This window comes from Stenella coeruleoalba, assembly GCF_951394435.1.
Source record: "Stenella coeruleoalba genome assembly, chromosome: 8".
In the NCBI taxonomy this organism is placed as follows: Eukaryota; Metazoa; Chordata; class Mammalia; order Artiodactyla; family Delphinidae; genus Stenella; species Stenella coeruleoalba.
Genome location: NC_137154.1, coordinates 22,603,268 through 22,622,435, shown reverse-complemented (window position 1 = coordinate 22,622,435; position 19,168 = coordinate 22,603,268). Strand labels below are relative to the sequence as shown.

Sequence of the window (19,168 nt, the reverse complement as noted above, 5' to 3'; positions counted from 1 at the left end):
TGTGAGCCTTGACTGTTTTTCAGCTGTGTCAGGGCCTTCACTTCTGGACCTGTTATCTTTTCTGTAAAATGGGTTTTTGGGAGGAGGAAATGAGATGATATCTGTAAAATAGAGCACGATGCTCAGCCCATGCTAAGCATTCAGTGAGTGCTAGCTGTGATTACCCAGCCCCACTCTCGCCTTTTACGGGCTCATGTGTATATTCGGCAGTATTGATTAGGTACCGTGGTAGGCACTGCACAGTTGCAGCTCCTTCAAGAATGGTGAATGAAAGTATTCAGGTGAGGGTGTGTGCATCAAAGCTCTGCACAAAGCCAATGACATCTATCCTAGGAAGGAAAAGAAAGAAACAGTAAGGGCTAGAGTGCCTGAGGGTAGGGAGCGAGGTGTCTACTGTAGAGAGTGCACTGCTTAAGGAGACCTCAATAAAGTAGCGGAGTGAACCATGCCGACCTCTGGGAGAAAGACAGTCCAAGCAGAGGGAACCACAGGCTGCAAAGGTCCCGAGGCAGGACTGTGCCTGATGGGCTTGAGGAGGAGCTGGGAGGCCAGTGTTAGCCAGAGCACGGAGAGTAGGTAGGCATGAAATTAGAGGGGCTCCGCCAGAGTGGCACGATGCTGTGATGGCGGCTGTGGGCTTTTCTAAAGTGTTGGGAGGGCAGAGACGTTTTGAATGGAGGAGTGACGCATTGAGTTTACAGGGAAACGCTCTCAGGCTAGATGTCAAAGCCTATAGGTAGCTTTTCTGCCCTGATCCCTGAAAGGGTGACGGGAGCAAGGATGCCCGGTCCTCTGATTTGCGCATCCATCCCTAGCTCTTACCTGTGACAGTTATTGCCATGGCGTCTGCTTACTGGGGACTTTCTATTTCCTACATCTCTTCTGTGTTTATTAATTGGACTTCTTCTCCCTCATTTATGTATTTATTCAACAGTTATGGGTCCAACAGATCTCTGGGTTACAATCCAATACTACTGTTGTTCGTTTTGTTGCTCAAATTGTTCTAGCTCTGGCCGTTGGGAGCCCCTGCAGGTTGACTCCTGTGTCCTTTGGACATGCCTCCATCGTATTTTAAGCACTTCTTCACTTTCTGGCAACACAAGACACTCCAGGTTCATCTTGTATTTTCCCCCAGGAATGAGCCACTTCTCCAGGGAGCCCTGGTTCTCTTTATTGGATCATAGAATTTAGAAACCAGGATCTAGGCGCTGGCTGTGCTTATTGCTATTGGGGTGTACTGCTTCTAGTCTTTCTTAGCAGATGAGCTAGGAAATGTATGTACGTACACTAACCCATGCACACACACAGATCTATATTTCTATCTGTCGATCTATCCATCCAACCATCCATCTATCCACCTATCTGTGTTTACAAATCTTGAGTTCATATTGATGCCTTCAATTCCAGTCCAAAGCCTCGGGGTTCATTTTCATCTTCTCACTCTCTTTGTTTGTGATTTCTTCCTCTGATAGTGAGAAACCTTGCTCTTATTATCTGTAATATACTTACCTATTTGTTCAACCCTAGTACTACACAAAAGGCAGTTTCTCACCCCTGTGAGAAACAAATATAACAAGAGTACTTGTGAACAGTTCTTTTTTTCTTTAGCCTTATAGAATCCAGGCAAAATAATGTTTACCAGAGTTACGTGGGCTACTTCTTTTCTTCCCCACCTCCTTCAGTGTGGTGCTGTTATTCATCTGTAAGTTATGTTCATTTGTTGCTGTTTATATTTCATTCTGAGCCCTGCCCCCAACACACACATGCACACGCACATGGGTTTGATTTTAATTGTTTACATTTTGGGTATGTGAAATATTATCATGGTTCTAAGAGTCAGAGCTATACAAATAGACTCAGAGAAGTGCGCACCCTTCTCATCCCTGCTACCTTGTTCCATTCCCATTTCCCTATTCTTTCCAACCTTTTCTCACCCACCCCCTGTAGGTAACCAGTCTCTTTGGTTTCTGGTTTATCCTTCCTATATTTCTTTTGCATAGATGAACAAGTACATGTATGTTTTCTTAGATCCCCTTCTTTTGCTATATGGAGGGGTAAAGTACTGTAGATACTCTTTTGCACTTTGCTTTTTTCGCTTAACAGTATGTCCTGGAGATCACTTTCTGTCAGTTCACGGAGATCTTCCATAATGAGCTTTTTAAACTTGGGTAATCAGAAAAAGAAATTTAGCAGCCCAGGGATCAATTTTAAAGTTCTGTAAGCCTAGTGATGTGATGATGATGATAAATAGCATAAGTTTTACCATTAATTGAGCATCTACTGTATGCCATGCTCTGTGCCAAGCATTTTATATAGATTATCACACTGAATCCTTCCCTGGGCCATATGAGATAGATATTACCTCCAGTTTACCAATGAGGAAACTGAGGCTCAGTTGTATTTAGAAACTTGCCCAAGGTCATAAAGATTAGAGCCACAATTTGAACACAGGACACTCTCTCCCAAGTTTGTGCATTGTGAAGAGCACACCAGCACCATTAGAGTACTTTCAGGTTAAAACAAAGCCATGTGGGTTTTTTAAATCTAGCCACGTCCCAGGCTTAAAATCCCTGTTGATAGTGTATCAGCTGTTCCCAAAGTTGGCATGTTATACTGATGACGAGAATATGAAGGTAATCTACTGCCTGTTCGTTCCAAAGAAATAACCCCTTCCTTCTTGAGGACCATGGGTCCTGCCTCTAAGACAGGAGACAAAAGGGATGCTAGGTGGGGCCTGCTACCTGGGATACAGCAATAGATCCCATCACACCTTAGAATCACAAGCCAGAGCCGCCAGCACCATTAACAGGAAAGTACATTACCCCACAGGGCTGTTTGGTTAGCAGGACATCAATCAAGCTTGAGTTACAGCAGTTCTGTTAAAAGTCTTTGTATAGCAGGAGTGGAAGAAGGGTTTCTCTGAGCAGGGTTCTGGCTTCTGTTGTGAGAAGTGACAGCCTCTGGCAGAGAGGCAGTACAGTTGAGCGTGGCTTCTGGACTCTGAGTACTGGGGGCCTCACCCCAGCACCATGTTTTCTAGCCGTGTAACCCTGGGCAAGTCACTTTACCTCTTCAGAGCGTTTCTGTGAAATGAGGAAAAGAAGCACACCCGTCTTTGTCAGGGGTTCCCAAGACCACCTTCAGTTTCAGTGATTTACTAGAAGGAATCGTAGAACTCAGCATACAGTCATACCCACAGCTATGATTGATTACAGTGAAAGGATACAAAGCAAAATGAACAGAGGGACGAGGTGACGGAGTGAAGTCAGAGGAAAACAAGTCCAGGCTTCCAGAGTCCTTGCCCAGTGCAGTCACACAGGAGGCCCTTCATTCCCCCAGCAGCAAATGTGACATAACGTGTGAAATGCTTTCTCCCAGGGAAGCTCATTAGAGGCTCAGTGCCCAGGGTTTTTACTGATAGCTGGTCATGCAGGCACCCTCTGCCCAACATGTACCCAAATCCCAGACTCTCAGAAGAAAGGCAGGTGTTCAGCATAAATGCACTGTTTGCATGGATAGTTTACGCACAGTGAGCCGTCCTCAGGAGGGAATGATGCAAACCTTCCCGACATCCAATTTCCCAGATGCCAGCCAGGCGAGGGCCAACTTTGCAAGCAAGGCTTTCTAAGGATGGCGGCCTCAGGCCTCTTGAGCCCTGCTGGTGTGGAGGCTGGGTTTGGCCTATTTGGGACCTTGGTGGCAGTGGATGAGCCACTCCCTTCCTGGAGGATGACACATGTGGGCTTCTAGTCTGGCTGGGTATTGGAGGTGGGTGCTGGTGGTAAGAAACTTTGGGGACTTCAAGGTAGATGTAAAAGGCCCCAGTTGCACACTCTGAGTCAGCGGGATGGGTATGTGGTGGTCAGAAAACTTATCCTCCTGACGTCTCGTTGTTTGTCTCGTTTGTCCTCCTGCAGCCAAGGCTAAATCGAAATGTGGCCCGACCTTCTTCCCCTGTGCCAGCGGCATCCACTGCATCATTGGCCGCTTCCGGTGTAATGGGTTTGAGGATTGTCCCGACGGCAGCGACGAAGAGAACTGCAGTAAGTACCGGGGCCTGCGTACCACGATCCCCTGTTCATTCCCACCAGTGGACCTTCCATCCTGGCCGCTCTCATCTGTGTGCCTCTTACACCCACGGGCTTGGGCCTTTTCTCTCATTACCTGGAATCTATTTGTTACTGCTTACTTCTTGTGTGATTGTGTAGATGCTCAGCTACCATTTATCAGGGCCTTTGCTAAGTACACTGGGCCTGGGGCATACTTTGTTTTCAGTTCTGATGATGGCTCTGGAAATGTAAGTGTGTTATCCCCATCAACACATGAGGACTTGAAGTATGAGAGGTCAATGGACTCATCCAGAGTCACACAGCTTATCAGCTGCAGAGCCAGTTCTAGGCCCATTCAGATGCTCATCTGATTGACCCTGCCACTCAGCACCCCACGTTTAGGTGCTTGCTTTCCTTCTCATTTTGAATTCTTTAAAGAAAGATGTTTATATATTAATTATACACATACTATAAGAATATGCTCTTGGAAGTTGCCCCATGATCCAACAATCCCACTCCTGGGCATATATCCGGAGAAACCTCTAACTCGAAAAGATACATGCACCCCAGTGTTCATAACAGCACTATTTACAGTAGCCAGGACGTGGAAGCAACCTAAATGTCCATTGACAGATGAATGGATACAGAAGATGTGATACATATAAACGATGGACTGTTACTCAACCATTAAAAAGAATGCAGTAATGCCATTTGCAGCAACATGGATGGACCTGGAGATTATCACACTAAGTGAAGTAAGTCAGACAGAGAAAGACAAATACCATATGATATCACTTATTTGTGGAATCTAAAATATGACACAAGTGAACTTATTTACAAAACGGAAATGGACTCACAGACATAGAAAACCAATTTATGGTTACCAAAGGGAAAAAAGGGTGGAGGGAGGAGTAAATTAGGAGTATGGGATAAACAGATACAAACTACTATATTTAAAAAAGATAAACAACAAGGTCCTAGTGGATAGCACAGGGAACTATATTCAATATCTTGTAATAAACCATAATGGAAAAGAATATGAAAAAGAAAATATATGTGTGTGTATAACTGTGAATCACTTTGCTGTACATATGAAACTAACACAACTTTGCTGTACATATGAAACTAACACAACATTGGAAATCAACTATACATCAATGTTTAAAAAAGAATATGGTCAAGCACTGCGAGTAGCATGAGGGGCGGAGCCTTGGGAGCTCCAGGATCATGAGTTGCAGCGGGGATAAGGGAGGATGGGGGCATCGGCTGCTTCTTCTAGACACTAAGGAATGCCGCTGAACCTGGATCCAAAACAGGCTCTTCATATCCACCAGGCACAGAGGACAACAACTGGCTGGAGGACTGAGTGGAGTGCAGAAGGCCGGCACTCTGTGCCTTTCGATTGGAGAATTTAACCCATTTACATGTAAGCCATGTGGCTGACGGGGCCTTGGTTCTCCAGCCGGGTGTCACGATGGACCCTCTGAGGTGGGAGAGCCGAGTTCAGGACACTGGACCACCAGAGACTTCCTAGCCTCACGTAATATCAATTGGCGAGAGCGCTCCCAGAGATCTCCATCTCAACGCTAAGACCCAGCTCCACTCAACGACCAGCAAGCTCCAGTGCTGGACACCCTATGCCAAACAACTAGCAAGACAGGAACACAACCCCACCCGTTAGCAGAGAGGCTGCCTAAAGTCATAAGTTCACAGACACCCCAAAAACATACCACTGGACGTGGTCCTGCCCACCAGAAAAACAGGATCCAGCCTCATCCACCAGAACACAATCACCAGTCCCCTCCACCCGGAAGCCTACACAACCCACTGAACCAACTGGGGGCAGACAACAAAAACGACAGGAACTACGAACCTGCAACCTGTGAAAAGGAGACCCCAAACACAGTAGGTTAAGCAAAATGAGAAGACAGAGAAATATACAGCAGTTGAAGGAGCAAAGTAAAAACATAAACAAACACCAGACCAAACAAGTGAAGAGGAAATAGGCAGTCTACCTGAAAAAGGATTCAGAGTAATGATAGTAAACATGATCCAAAATCTTGGAAATAGAATGGAGAAAATGCAAGAAACATTTAACAAGGACCTAGAAGAACTAAAGAGCAAACAAACAATGATGAGCAACACAATAAATGAAATTAAAAGTTCTCCAGAAGGAATCAATAGCAGAATAACTGAGGCAGAAGAATGGAGAAGTGACCTGGAAGATAATATAGTGGAAATAACTACTGCAGAGCAGAATAAAGAAAAAGGAATGAAAAGAATTGAGGACAGCCTCAGAGACCTCTGGGACAACATTAAACGCACCAACATTCGAATTATAGGGGTCCCAGAAGAAGAAGAGAAAAAGAAAGGACTGAGAAAATATTTGAAGGGATTATAGTTGAAAACTTCCAGAATATAGGAAAGGAAATAGTCAATCTAGTCCTGGAAGCACAGAGTCCCATACAGGATAAATCCAAGGAAAACACACCAAGACACATATTACTCAAACTATCAAAAATTAAATACAAAGAAAAAATATTAAAAGCAGCAAGGGAAAAGCAACAAATAACATACAAGGGAATCCCCATAAGGTTAACAGCTGATCTTTCAGTAAAAACTCTGTAAGCCAGAAAGGAGTGGCAGGACATATTGAAAGTGATGAAAGGGAAAAACCTACAATGAAGATTACCCAGCAAGGATCTCATTCAGATTCTATGGAGAAATTAAAAGCTTTACAGACAAGCAAATCTAAGAGAATTCAGCACCACCAAACCAGCTTTACAACAAATGCTAAAGGAACTTCTCTAGGCAGAAAACACAAGAGAAGGAAAAGACCTACAATAACAAACCCAAAGCAATTAAGAAAATGGTAATAGGAACATAAGTATCAATAATTGCCTTATATGTAAATGGATTAAATGCTCCAACCAAAAGACGTAGACTGGCTGAATGGATACAAAAACAAGACCCGTATATATGCTATCTACAAGAGACCCACTTCAGACCAAGGGACACATACAGACTGAAAGTGAGGGGATGGAAAAAGATACTCCATGCAGATGGAAAACAGAAGAAAGCTGGAGTAGCAATTCTCATATTAGACAAAATAGACTTTAAAATAAAGACTATTACAAGAGACAAAGAAGGACACTACATAATGATCAAGGGATCAATCCAAGAAGAAGATATAACAATTGTAAATATTTATTCACCCAACATAGGAGCACCTCAATACATAAGGCAAATACTAACAGCCATAAAAGGGGAAATTGACAGTAACACAATCATAGTAGAGGACTTTAACACCTCACTTTCACCAATGGACAGATCATCCAAAATGAAAATAAATAAGGAAACACAAGCTTTAAATGACACATTAAACAAGATGGACTTAATTGATATTTAAAGGACATTCCATCCAAAAACAATAGAATACACTTTCTTCTCAAGTGCTCGTGGAACATTCTCCAGGATAGATCATATGTTGGGTCACAAATCAAGCCTTGGCAAATTTAAGAAAATTGAAATCATATCAAGTATCTTTTCTGACCACAACGCTATAAGACTAGATATCAATTACAGGAGAAAAACTGTAAAAAATACAAACACAGGGAGGCTAAACAATACACTACTAAATAACCAAGAGATCACTGAAGAAATCAAAGAGGAAATCAAAAAATACCTAGAGACAAATGACAGTGAAAACACGATGACCCAAAACCTATGGGATGTAGCAAAAGCAGTTCTAAGAGGGAAGTTTATAGCAATACAAGCCTACCTCAAGAAACAAGAAACATCTCAAGTAAACAACCTAATCTTACACCTAAAGCAATTAGAGAAAGAAGAACAAAAATACCCCCCAAAGTTAGCAGAAGGAAAGTAATCGTAAAGAACAGATCAGAAATAAATGAAAAAGAAATGAAGGAAACAGTAGCAAAGATCAATAAAACGAAAAGCTGATTCTTTGAGAAGATAAACAAAATTGATAAAACATTAGTCAGACTCATCAAGCAAAAGAGGGAGAAGACTCAAATCAATACAATTAGAAAAGAAACAGAAGTAACAACTGACACTGCAGAAATACAAAGGATCATGAGAGATTACTACAAGCAACTCTATGCCAATAAAATGGGCAACCTGGAAGAAATGGACAAATTCTTAGAAAAGCACAACCTTCCAAAACTGAACCAGGAAGAAATAGAAAATATGAACAGACCAATCGCAAGCACTGAAATTGAGACTGTGATTAAAAATCTTCCAACAAATAAAAGCCCAGGACTAGATGGCTTCACAGGTGAATTCTATCAAACATTTAGAGAAGAGCTAACACCTGTTCTTCTCAAACTCTTCCAAAATATAGCAGAGGGATGAACACTCCCAAACTCATTCTACGAGGCCACTGGTTTTGCCCTACGAGGCCATTCTACGAGGCCACTGGTTTTGCCCTGATAACAAAACCAGACAAAGATGTCACAAAAAAACTACAGGCCAATATCACTGATGAACATACATGCAAAAATCCTCAACAAAATACTAGCGAACAGAATCCAAGAGCACATGAAAAGGATCGTACATCTTGATTAAGTGGGGTTTATCCCAGGAATGCAAGGATTCTTTAATATATGCAAATCAATCAATGTGATACACCATATTAACAAATTGAATGATGAAAACTATATGGTAATCTCAATAGATGCAGGAAAAGCTTTTGACAAAATTTAACACCCATTTATGATAAAAACCCTCCAGAAAGTAGGCATAGAGGGACCTTACCTCAACATAATACAGGCCATATATGACAAACCCACAGCCAACATTGTTCTCAATGGTGAAAAACTGAAACCGTTTCCACTAAGATCAGGAACAAGACAAGGTTGCCCAGTCTCATGGCTATTATTCAATTAGTTTTGGAAGTTTTAGCCCCAGCAATCAGAGAAGAAAAAGAAATAAAAGGAATCCAAATCGGAAAAGAAGAAGTAAAACTGTAACTGTTTGCAGTTGACATGATACTATACATAGAGATTCCTAAAGATGCTACCAGAAAACTACTAGAGCTAATCAATGAATTTGGTAAAGTAGCAGGATACAAAATTAATGCACAGAAATCTCTTGCATTCTTATACAGTAATGATGAAAAATCTGAAAGAGAAATTAAGGAAAGACTCCCATTTGCCATTGCAACAAAAAGAATAAAATACCTAGAAATAAACCTACCTAAGGAGACAAAAGACCTGTATGCAGACAACTACAGGACACTGGTGAAAGAAATTAAAGATGATACAAACTGATGGAGAGATATACCATGTTCTTGAATTGGAAAAATCAACATTGTGAAAATGACTCTACTACCCAAAGCAATCTACAGATTCAGTGCAATCCCTATCAACCTACCAATAGCATTTTTCACAGAACTAGAACAAAAAATGTCACAATTTGTATGGAAACAGAAAAGACCCTGAATAGCCAAAAGCAATCTTGAGAAGAAAAACGGAGCTGGAGGAATCAGGCTCCCTGACTTCAGACTATACTATAAACCTATAGTAATCAAGACAGTATGGTCCTGGCACAAAAACAGAAATACAAATCAATGGAACAGGATAGAAAGCCCAGAGATAAACCCATGCACATATGGTCACCTTATCTTTGATAAAGGAGGCAAGAATATCCATTGGAGAAAAGACAGCTTCTTCAATAAGTGTTGCTGGGAAAACTGGACAGCTATATGTAAAAGAATGAAATTAGAACACTCCCTAACACCATACACAAAAAATAAACTCAAAATGGATTAAAGACCTAAATGTAAGGCCAGACACTATAAAACTCTTCGAGGAAAGCATAGGTAGAACACTCTATGACATAAATCACAGCAAGATCCTTCTTGACCCACCTCCTAGAGAAATGAAAATAAAAACAAAAATAAACAAATGAGACCTAACTTAAAAAAAACTTAAAAGCTTTTGCACAGCAAAGGAAACCATAAACAAGACGAAAAGAGAACCGTCAGAATGGGAGAATATATTTACAAACGAAGCAACTGACAAAGGATTAATATCCAAAATATACAAGCAGCTCATGCAGCTCAATATGAAAAAAACAAACAACCCAATCCAAAAATGGACAGAAGACCTAAATAGACATTTCTCCAAAGAAGGTATACAAATTGCCAACAAACACATGAAAGGATGCTCAACATCACTAATCATTAGAGAAATGCAAATCAAAACCACAATGAGGTATCACCTCGCTCCAGTCAGAATGGCCATCATCAGAAAATCTACAAACAATAAATGCTGAAGAGGGTGTGGAGAAAAGGGAACCCTCTCGTACTGTTGGTGGGAACGTAAATTGATACAGCCACTATGGAGAACAGTATGGAGGTTCCTTAAAAAACTAAAAATAGAACTACCAAACAACCCAGCAGTTCCACTACTGGGCATATACCCTGAGAAAACCATAATTCAAAAAGTCATTTACCATAATGTTCATTGCAGCACTATTTACAATAGCCAGGACATGGAAGCAACCTAAGTGTCCATCAACAGGTGAATGGATAAAGAAGTGGCACATATACACAATGGAATATTACTCAGCCATGAACAGAAACGAAATTGAGTTATTTGTAGTGAGGTGGATGGACCTAGAGTCTGTCATACAGAGTGAAGTAAGTCAGAAGGAAAAAAAACAAATACCATATGCTAACACTTATATATGGAATCTAAAAAAAAAAGGTTCTGAAGAACTTAGGGGCAGGACAGGAATAAAGGCGCAGATGAAGAGAATGGACTTGAGGACATGGGGTGGGGGGAAGCTGGGATGAAGTGAGAGAGTGTCATGGACATATATACACTACCAAATGTAAAATTGATAGCTAGTGGGAAGCAGCCGCATAGCACAGGGAGATCAGCTCTGTGCTTTGTGACCACCTAGAAGGGTGGGATAGGGAGGTTGGGAGGGAGACGCAAGAAGGAGGGGATATGGGCATCTATGTATATGTATAGCTGATTCACCTTGTTATACAGCAGAAACTAACACAACATTGTAAAGCAATTATACTCCAATAAAGATGTTAAAAAAAAAAAAAAGAATATGCTCCTGGAAAAAAATCCAAGTAGGATAGAAAGCTAAAGTGTTCCTTGACTTGTGACCACCTGATTCCTTTTACCTGGTGTATAATATTCCATGGTATCAACACACAGAGAGACAGACAGACACACACACACCTCCTCTTGTTCTCTCTACCCCTCCTGCCTCTTAGCAGTCTTGGTGTTGAAGCTCACCTCACTACTCCTTGGCCTGGATATACTGGTGCCTTGCTTGGCAGCATCTCTGTGTCCAAATCCACACTCAGCAGTTTCAGTGACCTTCAGGTGTCCCTTTCCCGCCTTTCACGCTGTTCCAGCTCCCCCAGCAATTCGCTTTGTACCTGCTTCTGGTTCCTCTGGTCACTGCTTAGTTTATTCTTTTTCTTTTCCCCTTCAATGTTTAGACTGCTGGAGCCTTTCTAACTGTAGTTGGCTCTTGACAAACTTACACATTTACCTTCTGCACTTATATATTTTAATAACCCTTTTCTCTTCTGATTATTGTAAAGAACTTGCGAAATATAGAAAAGTATAAAGAGGAAAGCAAAAATGCCTAGAAGGCAATGCTGTTAATATGTGGGTTATTTTGTGATAGTCATCCCCCCTACCCTATCTGTCTACCTATCATCTATCTTCTCTAATATGTTTAATTGAGATGTCCTCTTTATTGTGACCATTTTCTCATGTTATTAAATTTTTTCGAAGCCTAATTCGAAAACAGGGATTGTTTTGATAAATTGATTTTCCCTTACCCTGTTAGTTCTATTTTAAGTCCTTGAGGAGGAGAGTGACTATCTCCTATGTTCTTTTATGTCTTTCCAGGGAACAATCATTGCTGTCCTGTCCCAAGAGGGACACAGAGAGTTTATAACTCTACTGTATGCATTCTCCTGTTGCCTTATCTCACCTTCTGGGTCTCAAATGGCAGAGATATGGCAGAGCTGCTAGATTGCTGAATGGTTAGTAAGTAGAGGGGCTGAACCCCAGCTTAGCGAGGAGGGTGCATATCACTAACAGGGTAGGGGCCTGACTGAGCAAAATGACTCTGGAGCTGGGGTCTGGCCTCAGATTTGTGTTCTGCCCTAGGGAAGCACCAGTTGGGCTTCTAACATAATCTCCTTGCACAGTGGTTTCCTCTAGAATGGAGGTACTGACAGCCTGCTTTCCAGGTTTGTTGTGAGGGTTAGATGAGATAATATCTGAAAAGTGCTTAGTGTGGTACTAAGTACTGTCCATAGGGATCTTATCACGGAAGGGGGGAATTTTATATGTATCATCATACATATATATGTACTAGAGGGTAATTCAGTGGCAATAAAAGCAAGTGTGAGGCATTACAGTATGTACGTTCTAAATGATTGTGTCATCCTGTGTACTGTTTGCCATAATTAAGAGCCCTGTATGATTAGATGTTTGGATATTGGTCTTTAATTGTCTAAATGCGTAAATTATATTCACTCTAAATTAAGCCAATGAGGATTAAGCCAGCATTTTCCTCTGGTATATCTGCCATTTGAAAAGAGTGGTTCTAACTCACTGTTCTGAAAACTGGTAAATAAAAGGAAAGAATCAGGCATTTATCCTCCCTTTCATATATGAATTACACTTCTGAGTAATTAAATAGCTGACTTAGAAAAGTTTTTTTTTAATTGAAGAATACCAGCTGATAGAAGAATGAGAGAATTAGAGTATGTCTATTTTATAAACCCAATGAAGAAATGGATCATCAAATGGCTGCTAAAACCATTAGATGAGAAATTGAAAGGGAGCTTTATAATGTATGGATCAGGCAGAAAAGTCCCGAAACGGGCAATCTTCTCACAGATGACTTTGAATCAGTATTGCATCACTTCAAGTGGATTGTAGAAACCTTATCACTCTATGGATCTCTCTGTATTATAGTTGTCTTAAATAGTACATCTTCATGCTTTAAAAATCCCAAAAGATGGGCTTCCCTGGTGGCGCAGTGGTTGAGAGTCCGCCTGCCGATGCAGGCGACACGGGTTCGTGCCCCCGTCCGGGAAGATCCCACATGCCGGGGAGCGGCTGGGCCCGTGAGCCATGGCCGCTGAGCCTGCGCATCCGGAGCCTGTGCTCCGCAACGGGAGAGGCCACAACAGTGAGAGGCCCGCGTACCGCAAAAAAAAAAAGAAAAAAAATCTTAAAAAAAAAAATCCCAAAAGACAATGTTTTAATGTTTACTTTAACTTTTCAAGTATGTTTAAAAGAACTCCAGAGGAGAAGATTCGTCTATTATATTTACCCAGATATTTACCATTTTGGTTGCTCTTCCTTCGTTCCTGATGTTCCAGGTTTTTTTCTGGTATCATTTTCCTTCTGTCTGAAGAACTTCCTTTAGCAATTCTTTTAAAGCAGGTCTGCTGGCAACAAATTCTCTTAATTTTCCTCATCTGAGAGTGTCTTTATTTCACCTGCTTTCCTAAAGGATATGTTCACTGCATGTAGAATTCTGGGGTGGCAGTTCTTTTCTTTAAAGCACTTTAAAAATGTTGTGCCACTTCCCCTGGCTTCTCTTGTTTCCAGTGAGAAATTTGCAGTTATTTTAAACTGTTTTCCCTTAGAGAATACACCACTTTTATCTGGCTGCTTTGAAGATTTGTTTTGTTTTGTTTTTAGTTTTTACCACTTAGATGACAATGTGTCTCGGATGACAATGTGTCTGGGTACGTGGATTTCTTTGTTTATCCTGTTTAGGGTTCTCTTTGAATCTGTAGGGTTTTGTCTTTTGCCGTACTTAGTACATTTTCAGCTAGTCTCTCTCTCTTTTTTTAAATTGAAATATAGTTGATTTACAATCAATCCTCTTTCTCTTTTTCTTGTGGGATTCTGATAACAATTTTAAGTCCCTGAAACTCTGTTCATTTTTTAATCAATCTTTTTTCTTTTTATTATCCAGATTGGATTATTTCTATTACTCTTTTGTCAGGTTTACTTTTTCCTCTGTCATCTCCAATCTACTTTCGAGCCCATACAATGTGACTCTTTTTTACTTTGGTTACTCTATTTTTCAGTTCTGAAATTTCCTTTTGGTTCTTCTTTACATCTTGTGTTCCTTTGCTGAGACTTTCTATTTTCCATTTGTTTCGAGAGTGTTTGTGATTGCTTGTTAGTATTTGTATAATCGCTGCTTTAAAGTCTCTGTCACAAAATTCCAACATCTGCCTTATCTTGCTGTTGGTGTCTGTTGATTATCCTTTCCCATGAGAGTTGAGATTTTCCTGTTTTTTCATATGACAAGTAATTTTGGATTTTATTTTGATTATTTTGATTACTATGCATGACACTTTGGGTTTTGTTTAAATCCCACAGAGAAGGCTTGTATTTTTGTTTTAGTGGACAAATGACTCTGCTGGGTCAGGCCACAAGTTCCTAACAGCCCTCTGGAAGGGCAATAAAGCCCTCAGTGGACTGTAGTCACAGTTGTTTTTAGACTGTTTTTGCAGTGCTGCTTGGACCTGTTCTGTGTCTGCACCTCCCAGTGGCCGGTCTGGGACCTGGGCAGTGGTCTATGCGTTTAGTTCTTACCATCTTTAGTCTGCTGATTAGGACCAGATCCATGCATGTGCATCTTGGGAATCAGCCTCGGAGTTCAAAAACAACTTTATGAAGTTGATTTCCCAAGTTCCTCCCTCTCCGTGATCTCTCTGATATTTGCCAGTTTCCTGGGAGTCAGAGAGGGGAAAAAGAAGGTAAACTTAGCACCATTTCAGTGCTAGTTCAAATTTTGGTCTTCTTCCACAGTTGGTCTGCTCCAATTTACTTTTCAGAATCTAAAAACAGCTGTTACATGTATTCTGTCCAGGTTTTCTTTAGCTGCATTCAGTAGGAGAGCCAGGGTGTGGTGTGATTGCTGCATCTGACCTGGAATTGGATCCTCCCACAAGTCAGTTGGCGCATCACAAGGAAAGAGACAACCAGACATTTGCCTTCTGATACAACCCAAAAGGAACACACATCACCACTCTATGGTATTTCTGCCCCCAAACATCCAACCTGAATCTGATTGAGCCTCTTGGTCTGTCTTAGTCAATTCAGGCTGCTATAATAAAATACCATACACTGGGTGGCATACGCAACAGAAGCTTACTTCTCACAGATCTGGAAGTCCAGGATCAGAGTACCAGCGTGGTCAGGTTGGTGGTGTGGACCCTCTCTCTGGTCATAACCTCACATGGCCTTCCTTGGTGTGTGCACACAGAGAGAGAAATCCTCATCATCATCTTATAAGGGCGCTTATCCCATCATGAGAACATCACCCTCATGACCTCATCTAACCCTAAGCACCTCCCAAAGACCCCACCTCCTAATTCCATCCATTAGAGGTTAGTGTTTCCACATATGAATTTGGGGGGAACACGAACATGCAGTTCTTAACACTAAGCACTAGTTTATAGGAAATTCAGGGACAGAGGAACATGTTAGTGACCCCGTGGGTAGATAAACGGCCAGATCCGGAATGTGGAATATTCTCCACCACTCAGTTTCAGCCACAAATAAATTCTAAGAAAAGAAATTAGAAGGGGGAGCCTACAGATTCAAAGAGACTAAGGGACAAGCCAACCAAACGTAATATGTGGACCTTGTTTCAACCCTGATTCAAACAAACCAACTGTTAAAAAAATTGAGATAGTTGGGAAATCTTGAATTGTGGTTGTATATCTAATATTAAGGCATTATTATTAAGTTTTTAAGTTTAAGGATGGCGTTCTGTTTATCATTTTTTAAAAATCCTTATCTTTGAGAAACATATACTGGAGTATATGAAAATGAAATTACCTGGTATCTAGGATGTGCTTCAAGCCTTTCCTCTGGGGTGGGGTCGGGGTGGGGGGTGGATAGTGGGTGAGGTAGTACTGAAACAGATGTGTCAGCGTATTGGTAATTCTTTTTCATTTTAATTATGGGTTTATTGCTTAGATACTGGAAAATAAATTTTTTCCTTTTTTTAATTGAAGTATAGTTGATTTACATTGTTGTGTTAGTTACTGCTGAATAGCAAAGTGATTCATTATACATATATATGTACATTCTTTTTTTTTAAATATTCTTTTCCATTATGGTTTATCATAGGATATTGAATATAATTCCCTGTGCTATACAGTTGGACCTTGTTGTTTATCCATTCCATATATAAAAGCTTACATCTGCTAACCCCGACCTTCCACTCCATCCCTCCCCCAACGCCCTCCCCCTTGGCAACCACAGGTCTGGTCTCTATGTCCATAGTTTTGTTTCTGTTTCATAGGTTCATTTGTGTCATATTTTTAGATTCCACATATAAGTGATATCATATGGTATTTGTCTTTCTCTTTCTGACTCACTTCACTTAGTATGATAATCTCTAGTTGCATCTGTGTTGCTGCAAATGACAGTATTTCATTCTTTTTTATGGCTGAGTAGTATTCCATTGTATACATGTACCACATCTTCTTTATCCATTTATCTGTCGATGGACATTTATGTTGTTTCTATGTCTTGGCTATTGTGAATAGTGCTGCTATGAACATAGGGGTGCATGTATCTTTTTGAATTATAGTTTTGTCTGGATACATGCCCAGGAGTGGGGATGCTGGATCACATGGTAATTCTATTCTTAGTTTTCTGAGGAACCGCCACACTGTCTTGCACAGTGACTGTACCAACTTACATTCCCACCAACGGTGTAGGAGCGTTCCCTTTTCTCCACACCCTCTCCAGCATTTGTTGTTTGTAGACTTTTTAATGATGGCCATTCTGACTGGTGTGAGGTGGTACCTCCTTGTAGTTTTGATCTGCATTTCTCTAACAGTTAGCGATGTTCAGCATCTTTTCTTGTGCCTCTTGGCCATCTGTATGTCTTCTTTGGAGAAATATCTGTTTAAGTCTTCTGCCCATTTTTGGATTGTAATGGTAATTATTAAAACCAGGTGATTGAAACACAGGGGTTCCCTATGCCAGTCTCTATTTTTGTATGTAACTGGAATTTTCCATAATAAAATGGTAAAAAGAAATAAAAGATAAAGGAGCAGTTTTGTTGGGTGATGTCTTGACTTCAGCAAATAATTGGAGAGTCATATTTTTAAAGAACTTTATTTCTGTGGATGTGTTTTCCACTGTTTGCATTCATTTTGCAGGAGGAAGGATAAGCAAGGACCAGTGTTTCCTTCCAGAGGATCACAGTGCTGAGATTTTGCCCTTTCACTTCCTTCCTTTCTCCTTTTTACTGTGTTTGGCCTCTTCCTCCTGCCTTGGGCTCAGACATCCTCGGCTGGCGGTGAAGCCCGGATGGGCTGGCGGCACAGCTCTCCCCCGGTCCTCCGTCAGGGAGGACAGGTACTCCTTCCAGGAACTGAGTTATGGCAGAGTGGTCTGGGTGACCACGGTGGAAAATTCTTTCAAGTGGGATCTTCTGCTGCTGTTTTCAGCATAGTTGTGCTCAGAAAACCCGCTGTGTACTGGACTGTTTTTCTCCCACTGCTGATGAAGTCTTGCCTGTCCCCCTAAAGAGCTGACTTGCTCAGCCAGTGTGTCTATATTTTTTAATCACGGAGCCCCTTGGTGCTTGTGTATTTCTGTAGCTTTATTCATGTCAACCCAGATCAGATTCCACATGTCTTCTTCACCCCTCAGCAGATCCATGAGTGGAAGCCTCAGGGAGCTGTGCCTCACGTCGGAGGGGCTGGGTGAGCAGAGGGGCGGGAGGATGCTTGCACCCTATGCTTCCAAGCTCCATCAGCAAGGTCCCCTTAAAGGCTCCTGTACGACCTGCTTCCTTAGGGAGTTGTTCCTGGTCTGCCGAGCCTGTGTGTTGGCACAGCATCTTGGGTCGCCCCCAAACAAATCAGAGGCCTGCCCTGAACACCCTGTAAAGATAAGTCCTCTCCTCTCCAGTCTCCCACGCTGTCTCCTTCCCCTGATTCACGCTTCTCCTCTGCACTTACCACCACTTTTTGTTTATTTTCTGCCTTCTCTGCTGCACCGTGATGGCCATGAGACGGTATTGCTGCATGGTTCACGGCTGTACTCCCAGTGCCAGCTGTATAGTCTGGCTCAGCCTTAGCGCGGGATAAATGCATGTGGAATAAATTGCACTTCTCATGCTTTATCTTCAGTGCACATTGACCTGCCTGTCTCCCCACTAGAGTGTAAGCTCTTTAAGAACAGACTGGGTTGGGGGCTTCCCTGGTGGCGCAGTGGTTGAGAGTCCGCATGCCGACGCAGGGGACATGGGTTCGTGCCCCGGTCCGGGAAGATCCCACATGCCGCGGAGCAGCTGGGCCCGTGAGCCATGGCCTCTGAGCCTGCGCGTCTGGAGCCTGTGCTCCGCAATGGGAGAGGCCACAACAGTGAGAGGCCCGCGTACCACAAAAAAAAAAAAAAAAAAAAAGAACAGACTGGGTTTTCTTTTATCCCCAGTGCCTAGTAGAGTGCTTCATTTATAGGCAAACTAAATATCTGTGGAATGAGTGGATCAAGCAGCTAATCAAACAGAGGGTTAAAGAAGAAGACAGACGGTCAGGATATATTCTCAACATGGGGATGTCTTGGCCCTCTTCTTTGGTCTCAGATGTACACCCAGAGGGCACATTTAGGCTGCACATGGTTCATTCACCCCAGCTCCCACCTTCTTTCAGACTCTCATTCTCTTTCTACAGTTTCTGTGCCAGACACCCTGCAAGACGCTGCAGGGGATAAAGAGATGGGGCAGATGCAGGACCCTGGCAATGTTGAGGTGATCCTCAAGCAAGGGAGCCAGAAGGAGTCATACCCAAATAAATACAATATGGGTTGACAGTGGAGAGCGCTGTGGGAGCCACTGCTGGGAGAGATTATTTGCCTCTGGGCTCAGCAGCGGGAGTTGTTGAAGGAGATGGACCTGGGAAGATGGGTGCCATTTAAAAGTTGGCAACACGATTCCGTGGAGTCTTTTAGGCTAAGGGCTCAGCAGTGAGGTATGCAGACTGTGCAGAGCATAAGAAGCCACTTGACTGACAGTGACTGAGTACTTACTATGTATGTGGCACATTTCTATAT

The 19,168-nt window shown here is 42.0% G+C and overlaps 1 protein-coding gene across 3 annotated transcripts in view; it reads left to right on the top strand.

The window, feature by feature from the left end:
* LDLRAD3 (low density lipoprotein receptor class A domain containing 3) overlaps positions 1–19,168 on the top strand; it is a 256,451-nt gene that overhangs the window by 114,335 nt on the left and 122,948 nt on the right. For all 3 annotated transcript variants that reach the window (XM_079929694.1, XM_079929695.1, XM_079929696.1), the window contains exon 3: positions 3,918–4,043. In XM_079929694.1, the coding sequence (XP_079785820.1) occupies positions 3,918–4,043 (126 nt within the window). The remainder of the gene's footprint in view (positions 1–3,917; positions 4,044–19,168) is intronic.